This window comes from Populus euphratica, unplaced genomic scaffold (genome assembly GCF_000495115.2).
Source record: "Populus euphratica unplaced genomic scaffold, PopEup_1.0 scaffold72.1, whole genome shotgun sequence".
Lineage (NCBI taxonomy): Eukaryota > Viridiplantae > Streptophyta > Magnoliopsida > Malpighiales > Salicaceae > Populus > Populus euphratica.
In genome coordinates, this window is record NW_011499922.1 from 570,927 (window position 1) to 585,425 (window position 14,499).

The window sequence follows — 14,499 nt, forward strand, 5'->3', positions numbered from 1 at the left end:
CCAAGGGTTGTGACAGAAGCTCTGCAGGATCAGATTCAGGGTTACTACTCTCGGCAGCACCACCGAAACCCAGTGGCCATCTCATTGGAACAACCAAATTCCTGCAATTCAAAAAAGACAATGCAATGATAATTGATTTTTATTTGCTTCAGGCCAGGAGATCAAGTATAGTAGAGAATACCCCTTCTCATTCAAGTATCATTACCCAAAGCAATGGGTGTTTAGCCTAATGGTATTCTTTCTTGCAAAGAAAGGAGGGGAGAGGTCCCAGGTCAGGGTTGAGACCTGCCCTTGTTGGATAAAACAGAAAAAATCTGAGGTTCGTCATTGGATTCCTACTGCTGATCAAGGCAACTCAAGCAACCGTTGATGCATAATACCAGAATCTAGAAGAATGAAAATAGAAAAATGCTTACCCTTCTTTACATTTGTGCTTGCAGCGATTCATCTTATCAACTGTATAATTCCCAAAGACATCATCGAGATGCCTTGCCAGTTTTGGTAAATCAGGTAATGGTAAAACATCCCACACCTTGAGAATTTGTGTGTGGTTTGAGTTTTCCTTATTACATCCACTGTCCAAATCAGTTTAAGTGGATCATTGACTCTGTATTGTTCTAACAGTTCAGAAGAAGTTCCATGCCGGACAACGATGTTTCTCCCTTCAGGAGATTCCCGCCAGCCACTCGAAAGCTTTGCCAACAAAGAAATCACTTCCTGACGAGCCTCATTTCTCACATTCAGAATGGATTTCCGAAAATCGTTACTGAAACAAAACTTTAATGGGAAAAAGGATTGAGGTGATAAGTCCACCGAGTAGCATTCAGCTTGAGACATGACAATGAGAACTAACAAAACAATCGAGAAACAAGAAAAATGAGCACACATACCTTCCATCTTGCATTTCTGAACAGTGGAGAATTCACATTCAGCAGAGCATCAAGTTGGTCCGATTCTAATAAGGCATCCGTAATAGCCTTGGACAAGCTTTTATCCTCCTCGGCATTATAGAAACACCCCCGTTCCTTGGCATCAGTAACTAATTTCTTCCAAATAGAATCGCTGTTGACAAGAGTTGCTCCATTTCCCAATATCCAGAGGCAGTGCCTTCATTAGACAGTACATCATAAATTGTTATTGAAAATCACCAATACGTAAATGCATGCACGCACATTAACTTGCAAAAAACTTGCAATCCTATCTGGTATTTGAGGTGATACCTTGCACGGGTCAATGCCACATTAACCCTTTGGCGATTGGAAAGGAAACCTATTTTTCCGTATGCATTACATCTGACAGTAGAGATAATTATAACATCTTCCTCGCCTCCTTGAAATCCATCGACGGACCGAATATTTACGGCAAAATCACTATGTGCACTGTAAGTCTTTCCAATCTTTTCTTGAATTGCATAAACTTGAGCCTTGTACGGTGATATGATTCCTACGCTCATCCCCTTTCTTGCCTTAGTAAACCCTGCAATGGAAAGAAAAGGAAAGCTTTAGCTTTCCCATTTGCCAACAAAAAAGTAATTCAAACCAATAGCTATGTCATCTATTCGATTTCCCCAACAGCATTTCTTAAAGGAATACCTTTAAAAAGCCTTGCAACTAGCTCTGAAACTACAGCAACCTCGACCAAATTTTTCTTGCTTCCACCGTCATTGAATTGCTCTTCCCCGTTGGGTAAATTAATAAATGAGTAAGGCCCGTACATATTGCCTTGAAGGAATCGTTTCTGATAGTTTCTTTCTTTGACAGTTGAAGCATTCTGAATTAGCCCACCATAGAACTCTTTATTTGGGAATAAGCTTATAGATGGATGCATCCTGTACTGCATATTCAGTAGTTGTTTCTCGTGTCCCAGTATGACCAATCTCTCGAACAAACTCCTTCCGAATTCAGCTTCCTTGGAAATCTGATCAAGTTATGTGACAAAAACATTAGAACTTAAATCTTATAAATTACTCAGTAAATGGAATGCAAAAAAGATTAACCTCATCACCTCGCTTTGAACTATGGCAGGAAGTTGGCGATTGTCACCTATAAGAATGGCATGGCGAAGACCAGAAAGCTGTAATGGAATGGTCGATTCACATTCTTTAAGCAGCGCAGCTTCATCAACAACCAACAATTTTATCGGTTTCATTCCTTCTGTGTGCAACTTGGCAGAGCTTGAAGCGGTACAGAATACCAGACATGCATTTTCCAAGCAAAAGTTTCTCACTTGATAACTTTCAAAAATATTGGGCACGTCAAATGCTCGAGGAAGTGAATTCAGTATCTGAATGCAATCCTTTCTTTTAGTGGCCAACCATGAAAATTGACAAGCATTGCTATCTTCATCTTCGAAATCATTGATGACTAGCTTTAAACCTTCATCTCCAATGTTATCACCATTCAACAAGGTTTTCAGGCGGCTGAGTGAATCAAGAGCTTTTATCATGTTCTTCACAACTTCTAATGAAATGACAGACGTTGGCAAATGCGTATATAAACCTACAATTAAAATGTCCAGCTTTTCACTAAGGATTTTGAACCTTTTCTTTACAAATTCCTCGAACGGGAGAATATTATCTTCCTTGTTTTCCTTTCCATATTGATCTCCCTTTCCCAAACACTTTGGAAGCTTATCTTGATGATAAGAAACTTTCTGTTTCTGTTTTTCAGTTTTCTTTTTGTCTTTCAATGCCTGTAAAAGAATTTTCTTCAGAGCTTTCCTGCTGTTCCTGCCCTTCTGTTTTTGATCACTGACCACTTCATCCTTCTCTTTGTTGCTGTTCATCTCTTCAAATTCAATCATTCCATCATCATGATCCCCTCCCTCGTTCTCTTTTTTCATGTTTTCCAAGTACCTGCGGTGCTGATGCCCAGGATCTTCAAGCAAATTTATCATTGAATCTACAGTGTGCTTCCACCCGGTTGACGGGGCAAAGCAATGATAAAGCACTTCAACACGATAGTCAAGAAATATATCTTCGAGATCATCATTCTCAGAAATCTTCATTCGCTCCTCATTCCCAAAGAGAACTATATCTCCAAGTCCATAGGTGTCATATTCAAGAGAGTCTGTAACTAGCTTTAGGAGTCCCGATGTCACTTGCAACACAGCAATATTGGTTGGAGCACATGTAAGTGTCCTGCACTTCAATTTAAGTAGAGAAAACAATAATGAACGAACTGTCTTTGTCTTTCCAGTCCCTGGAGGACCCCAAATTAGTTTGACAGTGCTTTGATGTTGGCATTCACTCAGACCAATGCAGCTTGCAATTGCATCTTCCTGTGTGTCGTTTAAATTAAAGGAGCTGATTATGGTTTCTTCCATACCAGAAAGTGCAGCACTTCTATTCACTTCAGATAAGCAGTGAGAACAATCTTGGCTATCCTGCAGGAGAAGACACAGCAACCGTCAGTTAAGCAACTGAATGATTAGAATAGAACTAGAACTTCCATACTCATAAAGAACAATTATTTCGCCTTCTTACAGGTGAACTACTTTCAAGCACACTCTGGATAACGTTCGTGTTCCCTCCTTGCAGATCTGAGTTCAATGATCTCCATATGCGGACATTCGTCGTCATGTTAGCTAGGTAAACAACGAAGAAAGTGGCTCTGCTTTTCTTTTGAATCTCTTGTCCAGCAAAGACAGACTCCCTTTTATTATGCTTGTTTTCTAATTCAAATTGAATGGGTTTGGATGTGAGAATTGATACCATTTCATGATTGTTGTCATCATCCAGCCCATTAGATAGCCTATGAACGTAAGCAAGATGATAGTTTATCCCAGGCCTGTTCAAATCAGCAATGTCTTTCGGACTTGCATCTGTCAAAGCAATGAGATCTCCAACCTCAGGCACGTATATTCCTTTCCCATTTCCAGTTTTTCTCATTCTATTCAACCATATCTTATAAAAAAAGTCTTTGGGAGGTTTATACTCTTTTGATCTTTCAATTGAAAAGATCTCCCTTGTAGGTGCTTGGGAGACCTTCATCATGTTTGAGCACAAATCTGCACGAGTTTCCTCAATTAGAGCAGGAATGAATGACTTCATGTAATGTGACGTTGACGTGAATGTCTCCGGTATCTTCTTCACCTGTTGGTGAGTAATTTAGTGCCACCGACATCAAATGCAAGAAAATAAAAATCGGTCAACTGCATTTACAGTTGCTGTCAATTAATCTTACGTCAATTCTGAAAATTCCAAAAACATGAAAAGAAACCGCTACTGTAAATGATCTTCAAAGAACTTATGTTCTGCTTTACTAACCATTGGATGCTTAGCTTGCTGGTCTAAGCCTTTCCAAAGAAAAGTAGAGGGATCAAGTCTAAGTTCATGCCAAGATTGATCTTGTTTCACCAAAATATTAATGTCGTGCAAGGAGAAGTCTCTAAATGATTTCAACTTGCCAAATTTAATCAGTAGAAATGTAACTTCTACAGATTTTAACAGGGAAAAAAAAATCATACCATAAGTGGATCGTACACATAAACATGACAAAATGGCATTCATGCAAACCTGATTTTTGTAAAGATCTCTGTTAAGTACTTCCCTGATAGACCAAGAGAACACCAAATCTAATAAGCTTCTACTAGCAACTTCTTCTTCAGTTTTCGCTGCAGTCTTCTCCATCATTTCTCCTCTCTAGTTAGCTTCTGTAAAATCAGTTGACAAAGCCAATAATGAGATGAAAATAAAAGTCTTGAACATATGAAGAAACGATGCAACAACAGATTTCTTATGAGAGAAGAAACCCAACAGTAAGACCAGTACAGATATTTACCTTGTGACAACGCTTCTTTTTTTAAGAGCTACCAAAAACCCCAATAAATGAAAAGAAATGGACGTACAGATGATATAATGAAAAGGGGCCAGAGATTCCTGAAGAATCAAGAATGAAGTGGAAAGAGCACGTTGACTACAAGTAAATCAAAAGTAATTAAAGCAAGCAGTGTTGCAAGTCTTGCTGGCTTGTATGGAAAATACATGAAGGGCTCCTGCTTTGTACCTGTTTGCTTTAGTACTGTTTCCCACTTAGATTCTGTTTTCCCCAAACTTTTTAAAGCAAGATTAAAGATCAAGATGTCTCATACTTCAATCAGTTGCATTACTGAAATTTATAGCATAAGGAAAAAGGAGAGAGAGCTTCCATACGAGGAGGCCAAAGGACTTTTCCTGGTTGTGAAAAGCATCACAAAGTGTTCATATTCCAACCTATTTTCCTTTATTGTGACAAATACCGTAGGAGAGGAAAGGGCAGGAATGCTTGCGTGCTTTACGATGATGCTCTAATTTTCTGTCCCGTCCCATGCACCCGAAATACTAAGGTTGTATATCCTTATGGTGTCATTGCACGTGTGAATTCTGAACCCACATGCTTGCACACTTGGTGGATAAGTTTGATGTATAAATAAAGACCAAATCATTCATTTTATGTTTTCAATTTAAACACAATTTATCCATTCCATCCAATGATGCATGCTATGGTTTATTTATGATTGTTTGTTTTATGTCAACAATGTTTTTGTAAAATAATCTCTTCGATATTTTACGTTTGATTTATTTATTTATTTGAGAAAATTTGATGAATATAAATACTTTATGATAAAAAAACTTGAAATATTTTATGAGTATAAAAGATAAAAATTATTCTATGAAAATATATTCATCTTTAAATTATGGATTCAAGTAGGATTGTTGTTTATGCGTTTCAAAATCGCTTATAAAAAAATTTAATTTTTTTATTTTTTATTAATTTTAAATTAATATGTTTTTAATATTTTTAAATTATTTTGATGTGTTGATATCAAAAATAATTTTTAAAAAATAAAAAAAAATATTGTTAACATTTATTTTCATGCAAAAAGTTATTTGAAAAATAACCATAATTATACAAGTTACAACACTTATTTTTCTATATATCAAACCCCAAATAATTTATTTTAAGCATTTTTTTAACACGCCCAACTAAAAAATAATATATTACTTGTTAATATAAAGCATTTCTTAAAAACAAGTTATTTTACACGAAACAAAATTAATATACTAGAAAACAAATTACTCGAAAATTATAGTATAATTTTATTACCAAACACTATTAAAGTCATTTAAATTCAAACATAAACATTTGCATATAAATTCTTACATTCAACATGGAGTCCAGCCATTTTAAAAATCCAATTAAATTGTAAATAGGGACACTTGATTGTGAAATTTAATAAAATATTGTAATATTAGAAACATTTGTTATTGTCTTAAACTTAAATATGTTTAAAGTCATATGTACTACTTAACTCATAATTATCACGATTAAGATCACCATTTCACATTTCAAATTCAAATGTTCTTATATTTAGTAACAAACTCCTTAAGTTTAGGTGTAAATTAATTTCTCTACAATCTATATATACACTCTTTTCATTAATGAAACACATGGCAATATCATAAGAAAACTACTATGCCTTCATGGTATCAGAGCAATCCAAGATTCTCCTTCATTAGTCTCTTTTCTCTTCTGCTAAATAACGGTCTCAGCAATACTAAATTTTTTTTACTTCCCAGACATGAAACCATGACTACTCCAACCAACTCCTCAGATTTTCACCGTGAGGTCTCTTTCATTATTATCAATATCATTACTCAAACACCTTTTAAACTAACTTCTACAAATTATATCTCTTGGAAACTTCAATTTGAAACGATGTTCATTGGGTATAATCTTATTGGATATATTGATGGTTCAATACCCTGCCTTCCAAACATTATCACTATAGGCAACCACACGTTCCCAAATCCCTCTCACAAACTCTGGATTTGACAGGATCAACTTTTGCTAAATGTCATCATCAGCTCTTTCTCTCTCCTACCATCATTCATTTCATTGCCTGTGCAGGTACTGCAAGGAAAGCATGGAACATCCTTGCCAACACATATACAAAACCTTTTCGTGGTCACATCTAACAAGTCAAGAACAAACTTAAAAACCCAACCAAAGACACCCAAACCATCACTGAGTTTCTTCATTCCATTAAAGCATATGCTGATGAACTTGTTATCCTAGGTGCACCGGTCAATTCAAAAGATCTCACTGACAAAATTCTCAATGGCTTAGGAGATGAATACAAGGAACTCGTTCATGCAATCCAAGCTCGTGACACAACCATCTCATTTGATGAGCTGCATGAAAAACTTCTCTCGTTTGAAGCACATGTAACAACAGATACCATGGCTACTTCCTTTCCCATTACAGCCAATCCCATCCAAATCCCATGCAAAAGACAGCCCTGCATGGCGTGCTTCTCATTTTAACAAACATTATCTCTTTTATTCCTCATATACCACTTCTCACCAGTGGTGTTCCCCCCATTTCAAACCTTCCCATTCATTAATCAACACCTCTCCTTATCGTCAAAATTGGCCTCCATCAAAACCATATCATGGTTTTTGCTAAATTTATGGCATTTACAGTCACACAGCCAAACGATGTCCCTCCTTCCAACTGATCCCAATTCAGTCTTCAGCTACTAAGCATTCCTCAGCACAACATTCCACCTCTTCTTGGCAGCCACGAGCTAATTTTGTCATCAACACTGCCTCTACTGAACCAACCTGGCTCCTTGATAGTGGTGCCTCTCACCATGTGATTGCAGATCTTGACAATTTATCAATCCACTCCCCTTATAATGGCCATGATGACGATGTCATGATTGGTGATGGTACTAGTCTCTCAATTACACACACTGGTTCTACAAACATTTCTTCTCCCTACTCCACTTTTAAATTGTCTAATGTCCTTTATGTGCCAACTATAAAACGCAACTTGATTTTTGTCTATCAGTTTTGCAATTCTAACAATGTTTCCCTGGAATTCTTACCATCTTCATTCTTTGTCAAGGATTTTCAATCAGGGGCATTTCTGTTTTAAGGCAACACTAAGGATAGAGTGTATGAATGGCCGGTTTCAAATCCTGTGTCTACACTAATCTTAGCTTTCTTCACCATCAAAACTACATGCACCAACTAGCATCATCATTTAGGACACCCAGTATTACCTATTTTACAGCATATTTTGTCTAATTATCAATTACAATCCTCCTCTCCTATCACCAAAGAATTCACCTGTAATGCTTGTTTTTGCAATAAAAGTCATAAATTATCATTCTATACTTCTATTCTAATATCCATAAAGCCTCTTCAAATTATATTTTTTAATGTCTGGACATCTCTAGTAACATCTTTTAATGGCTTCAAGTACTACGTCATATTTATTGATCAATTCACCAAATATTTTTGGTTTTATCCTCTAACATGAAAATCTGAGGTTCTTGATGTTTTCCAATATTATAAATCTATTGTTGAGAATTATTTTAACCAACGAATTGTCACTCTCTACTATGATAATAAAGGTGAGTATTCTGCACTCAAAACCTTCCTTTCAAAATCTGGAATCACTCACCTTACAACACCCCCACATACACCTAAATTGAATGGCTACTCTGAAAGACGACATCGTCACATTATCGAAATAAGTCTTGCATTCCTCACCCATACCTCCTTTCCATTATCCTTTTGGCCTCAAGCATTCAGTACTGTTGTCTATTTAATAAATAGAATGCCTACCAAAACACTCCAGTTCTCTAGCCCCTTTGAATTAATGTTCCAAACTGCACCAAACTATTCTAAGTTAAAAAGCTTTGGTTGCTTATATTATTCACGGCTTCGACCGTACTCCTCACATAAGCCAGCACCGAAATCCAAGCCCTGCGTCTTCATTGGTTGCTCATTATCATAAAGTGCATATCTCTATTTTGAGCCTAAGACTTCCAAAACCTATGTTTCTTGTCATGTAAAATTTGTTGAAATAATTTTTCCCTACACCAATCTCACATCCCTGTCACATTATCCATCTCACACACCAGTTGTCTCCTGGTTTCCACCTATTCTCATAGTTTCTATGTCTCTTCCAACACAGTCGCCTTCTGCACTCCTGAAGTACATACACCACAATTGCCTCCTACTGCTGATCCTTCTCCATCTTCTTCATTGATCTCCCAACCTACAGTAAGTACAACTCCCCCTTCCAAGACTTATAAATAACTTCTGCCCAACTCCCTAACCATTCCATAATTACCAAAGCTAGAAGTCATATCACAAACCAATACAAAAGCTGAATTTTCATACAACATTAACCTCCTCCACACCTCAAGCGTCGACTTCCATTACACAAGCTATCAAAGATCCACACTGAAGAAAAGCTATGTCAGCTGAATATAATGCTCTTGTTAGTAATGACACATGGGAACTTATTTGTCCCACGACAACCACCAACATTGTAGGCTATAAATGGATGTTTCATATTAAAAGGAATTCTAATGGCTCTGTTAAGAGGTATAAGGCCCACCTTGTGGCAAAAGGTTTTCATCAACAGCCAGGTGTAGATTACCTTGAAAAATTTAGTCCAGTTATAAAGCCAACAATAATTCGTCTGGTGCTTAGTCTTGCTGTCGCCAACTATTGGTCACTTCATCAGCTGGATATCAATAATGCTTTCCTTCAAGGCAATCTTTCAAAAACAGTATCCATAGCTCAACCACCTGGCTTTATTAATTCTGATCATCCCAACCATGTATTCAAACTACACAAAGCTATCTACGGCCTTAAACAAGCTCCAAGAGCATGGTATCATGAATTACAATCATTTCTACTAGTTGCTGGTTTCACAAACTCTCATTCTGTCACTTCACTGTTTACTCGAGCAATTGGCACCAACCTCCTTTATCTTTTAGTGTACGTTGATGATATTATCCTCAGTAGTAACAATGCTGATCTTGTGTCTCAATTTGTTACTTATCTAGCTCGGAGGTTTTCTCTAAAAGATCTTGGCAATCTCTCATACTTCCTTGGTGTTGAAGTTGTTCCTCATCCCTTGCATTGTCTTCTGGTTCCCCTCTCTCCAATCCTACTGAATACAAAACAGTAGTTGGCAGCCTCCAATACTTATCACTCACACGTCCAGATGTGTCATTTGTTGTTAACTGAATGTCTCAATTCATACATACCCCAACAAATAAACATTAGCAAATTATTAAACGCATCATGCTCTACCTCTATGGCACAATTAATACTGGACTTCTTCATAGCAACTCCCCTATATCACTTCATGCATTTTCTGATTCTGAATGGGCCGGAAACAAAGATGATTGCTTCTCCACCAGTGCCAACCTTGTTTATCTTGGCAATAATCTCATCTCCTAGAGTTCTAAAAAGTAGAAAATTATCGCTTGTTCATCAACTGAAGTCGAATATCAAGTTGTTACTGCTATAGCTACTATGCTGGATTCATTCACTATTGTCTGAACTTTACATTGATCTGATCACCAAACCAGTCATCTACTGTGATAATATTGGCGTCACACAATTAAGCTCAAATCCATTTTTTCATTCCAAGATGAAACATGTGACCATTGATTATCATTTTTTTACTTGAAAAGGTTTAAATTCGTAAACTACGGGTGGCTTATGTTTCTGCAGCAGACCTTCTTACAAAGCCTCTACCTCGTTCCCAATTCCAGCACTTGCACGACAAGATTGGCCTCTCAACTCGTGGCCTATATTGAAGGGGCATGTCAAGATTAAGATCACCATTTCATATTTCAAATTCAAATGTTCTTGTATTTAGTAACAAACTCCTTAAGTTTAGGTGTAAATTAGTTTCTCTGCAATCTATATATACACTCTTTTCATTAATGAAACACAGGGCAATATCATAAGAAAACTACTACGTCTTCAATAATAATACATGTCAATTTAAAATAATAGTATTTTAAAATAATAACATTATAGATTTAACTACTGTTATTGCATAATAAAATAAATAATACTTTATATAAAGTACTTTTTATTATTTTATTAAACTATCTACATCATCACATACAAAATTCATCTGAAAAAGACTATAGTTTTCATGATTTTCTAAGCTTGTAACAAAATCAGATAAAATGTAATTATGAATAAAATTGAAATTGCGATCAAATTTTGCAAATTTTACATCATTATACGATTCTTTTCTAATATAATTATACAGTATTATTGAATAATGTTAAACACTAGTTTTTTGAATAAAATAAAATATATGAGAAAAATTTTAGATTTTTTATATTTTACCGGGTTGGACCCAATTCAATGCATTTTGATTTAAGTCAAACTCGTTCTGGCATATAAATTGTAAAGATAGAGAAATACAACAAAAGAAAAGGAAAGGAAAAAGAAAAAGAAAAGAAAAGAAAAGTAATGAAGAAGAAAAGAGGTTTTTTCTAGATCTACACGATATAAACCTCTCAAGTTGTTTTTATAAACCTCTCAAGTTGTTTTGAGATTTTTTAATGATCAATTATTTACATTGTTAATGAAGAAGAAAGGATAACACATTCTCATGAAAAACAAATTCAAATTTTTTTTAAAGAAATTGAGTTCCAGCCTCAATTTCTCAATTTTAAATGGCATCTACAACAATAAAAATATAATTAATATTAAACACTTATAAATAGGATTTTTCTCTAAACGCAACCGCAATGCAAAACAAATACCAAGTTAATTTTGGATTGATTTTTTTTTTTTATCTGTTCCGGTTTAATGAATATGATCTCAGCAGACACACAGCCCATAACCCAGCATAGACTGAAAGCCCAACCCGCAAACCCTAGAAGCAGAAGTTCCCATGGTATAAATACCGAGATAAACACGTCCTGCCCTCATCCGCTCTCTCACAGCTTCAACAGCTCTCGAAGAAGACGCGGAGATGGTTTCCCTCAAACTCCAAAAGCGGCTTGCTGCTAGTGTACTAAAGTGTGGCAAAGGCAAAGTTTGGCTTGACCCAAATGAAGGCAATGAGATCTCCATGGCAAATTCACGTAATCAAAACAATAACCTTTCTCTCTTTTATCATTTCGTCTTGTTTTTTTCGTGCTGGATTTTGCTTAGTTTTTAGTGGGGTATGTTAAAATGAGTTGTAAATTTAATGTAAATTTAGCAAATTCCTTTGGGGGGTTTTATTAAAAAAATTTATGAAATTGAAATGCAAGGCTGTCAGTTGTTTGTGTGTTTGAGGACCCTTTTATGCAAAAAATAAATAAATAAAGGTTCCAAGCTGTTTTCTTATGGGAGTTGAATTATATATCAATTTTCGTGGTTTATTTTAGTTATAGTAAATGAAGGTTTCGAAGTTTAATTTTTGATAATTAGTTTTGTGTTTCTGTTTAGTTCTGTTTTGGTGTTATTATGAAATGGAATTTTGTTAAAAAGAAAAATGAAAATAGAAAGAAAATAGTTTTCAAAAATTTGTTAGTGATTGGTTTTTTTGTTGTAGTGATGTAGTTTGTGTTGATGGTATTTGCAATAATACAGGCCAGAACATAAGGAAGCTTGTCAAGGATGGCTTCATTATCAGGAAGCCGACCAAGATTCACTCTCGGTCTCGTGCTCGACGAATGAATGAAGCAAAGAGGAAGGGACGACACTCTGGCTATGGTATATTACTATATTTTACGAATGAACGATTTTCAAGTTTACTTGTGCTCGGGCACTTTTGTTTTTGTTTTTGCAAGAGTAATTGGATGAACTGGCAGTTAATTCCATGTAATTTTGTTATGTCCAAGAATGTGTTAAATTTCAAGCTGTTTGTACCACTTTAGGTAAGCGCAAAGGTACCAGGGAAGCTAGGCTGCCAACAAAGGTTCTCTGGATGAGGAGGATGCGTGTTCTAAGGCGTCTGCTCCGCAAGTATCGCGAATCTAAAAAGATTGACAAGCATATGTACCATGACATGTACATGAAGGTGAAGGGTAATGTGTTCAAGAACAAGAGGGTTCTAATGGAGAGCATCCACAAATCGAAGGCTGAGAAAGCCAGGGAAAAGACCCTGGCTGACCAATTTGAGGCCAAGAGGGCAAAGAACAAGGCTAGCAGGGAGAGGAAATTTGCCAGGAGGGAAGAACGTTTGGCCAATGTAAGATTTGTAGTCGCTTGCTGCTAATGAACACTTCATTGTTGAATTATTTATTTGAAAAGCCGATTGTTGGTGGTTGATGATGTGGAATTGCTCAGCTTATCAATCATGTTTCAATAATGATGAGCTATGTGTTATAAAAATGTTTTTGAAAAAAAAAATGTATTTTTAGATTGTTTTGATGTTATTGTATAAAAAATGAATTTTAAAAAATATAAAAAATATATTATTTTGATGCATTTTTAAGGAAAAAAAAAACAATGAAAAGCAATCATTATCCACTATCAACTGGCATCTGAAACTATAAATTACCTAGTAGGTGTTATAAATTGCGCATGTTGAAACTTCTGACCTTCTGTCCTCGTCTTTCATGTTTCAATAATGATGAGCTATGTGTTTTAGAAATATTTTTGAAAAAAATAATTGTATTTTTAGATTGTTTTGATATAAAAAATGAATTTTAAAAAATATATTATTACGATGTATTTTTAAGGAAAAAAACAATGAAAAGCAATTATTATCCACTATCAACCGGCATCTGAAACTAGAAATTACCTAGTAGGTGTTATGAATTGTGCATGTTGAAACTTTTGACCTTCTGTCCTTGTCTTTCATGTCCATCTCAATTTGGTGTGTGCCTCAAGCCTGGTGTGGCACGTGGATGTCCTTACAGTCACAGAGCATGACTTTAATGATACTGTGTTATATTAGATTGGTCTAAGTATGCTTTTAGCCAGAGTTTAACATAGATGTCAGGAAATTTTATATAAAATGGGATGCTGATGTTGTACATTGTAATTATTTACAGGGACCTGGGGCTGAAAACCAGTAGCTGCACCACCTGCTGCTTCTCAACCAACAGAGTGAGTATATGTATTACAATAGTATATACTTCTGAGTCTTTGACTAAATATTCTTTGTTTTAATCCAATAAGTTAACTGTTCCATATGTTGTTTTGTTTGCAGGGGAACTAAGAAGTCCAAGAAGTGATCCTGAGCTCCAACGATTTGTAACTTTTTGCTTAGTGCCTGATTTTGTTTGTTGCTTTTGACAATGTTGTTTTATGCCTTAGATGGAAGAAATTTTAAGCTGTTGGTACTTGATGCGATATGTAACTCCTGTTTTTGTCGATTAAAAATCAATTGTTTTGTGCTTACCACAGTTTTGATGTTTGTTATTTCTGCTGAGCCTCTTTCAAGAGCCATTAAAATCCTATATCCTGCAACCATTTTGAGCTCTCTGTGGCGTGTATTTTAAATCATTTTTATCTTCTTAGATGATACGAGGCTGTGTTGGCTGTTGAGTAATTTTATGATGCCAAAAGAGTAACTATTCGTTATTTCTTAGAGCTTTTCTTTGAAGAATGAGATGGATAAAAATTCTAGGTGTAGCTGTTTCTAGGATCATGAATTTTTTTATTTTTTTTTTGTTGTACGTTTCTTTCTTCAAATTAAGTTTGCTCGATGAGCATGTTCTTGGGCTTTCTCGCTCCGAGTA

The 14,499-nt window shown here is 35.6% G+C and overlaps 1 protein-coding gene and 1 pseudogene across 1 annotated transcript in view; one reads left to right on the top strand and one right to left on the bottom strand.

Moving 5' to 3' along the window:
- LOC105135248 (probable helicase senataxin) overlaps positions 1-4,753 on the bottom strand; it is a 12,329-nt gene extending 7,576 nt beyond the window's left edge. The window contains 3 exon segments of the mRNA XM_011040041.1: positions 2,340-3,384; positions 3,485-4,093; positions 4,517-4,753. Of these exon segments, the coding sequence (XP_011038343.1) occupies positions 2,340-3,384; positions 3,485-4,093; positions 4,517-4,633 (1,771 nt within the window). The 5' untranslated portion in view covers positions 4,634-4,753.
- Positions 4,754-11,735: 6,982 nt separating this feature from the next.
- On the top strand, positions 11,736-14,117 carry LOC105135250 (60S ribosomal protein L19-3-like; annotated as a pseudogene).
- The last annotated feature ends 382 nt before the right edge of the window (positions 14,118-14,499 follow it).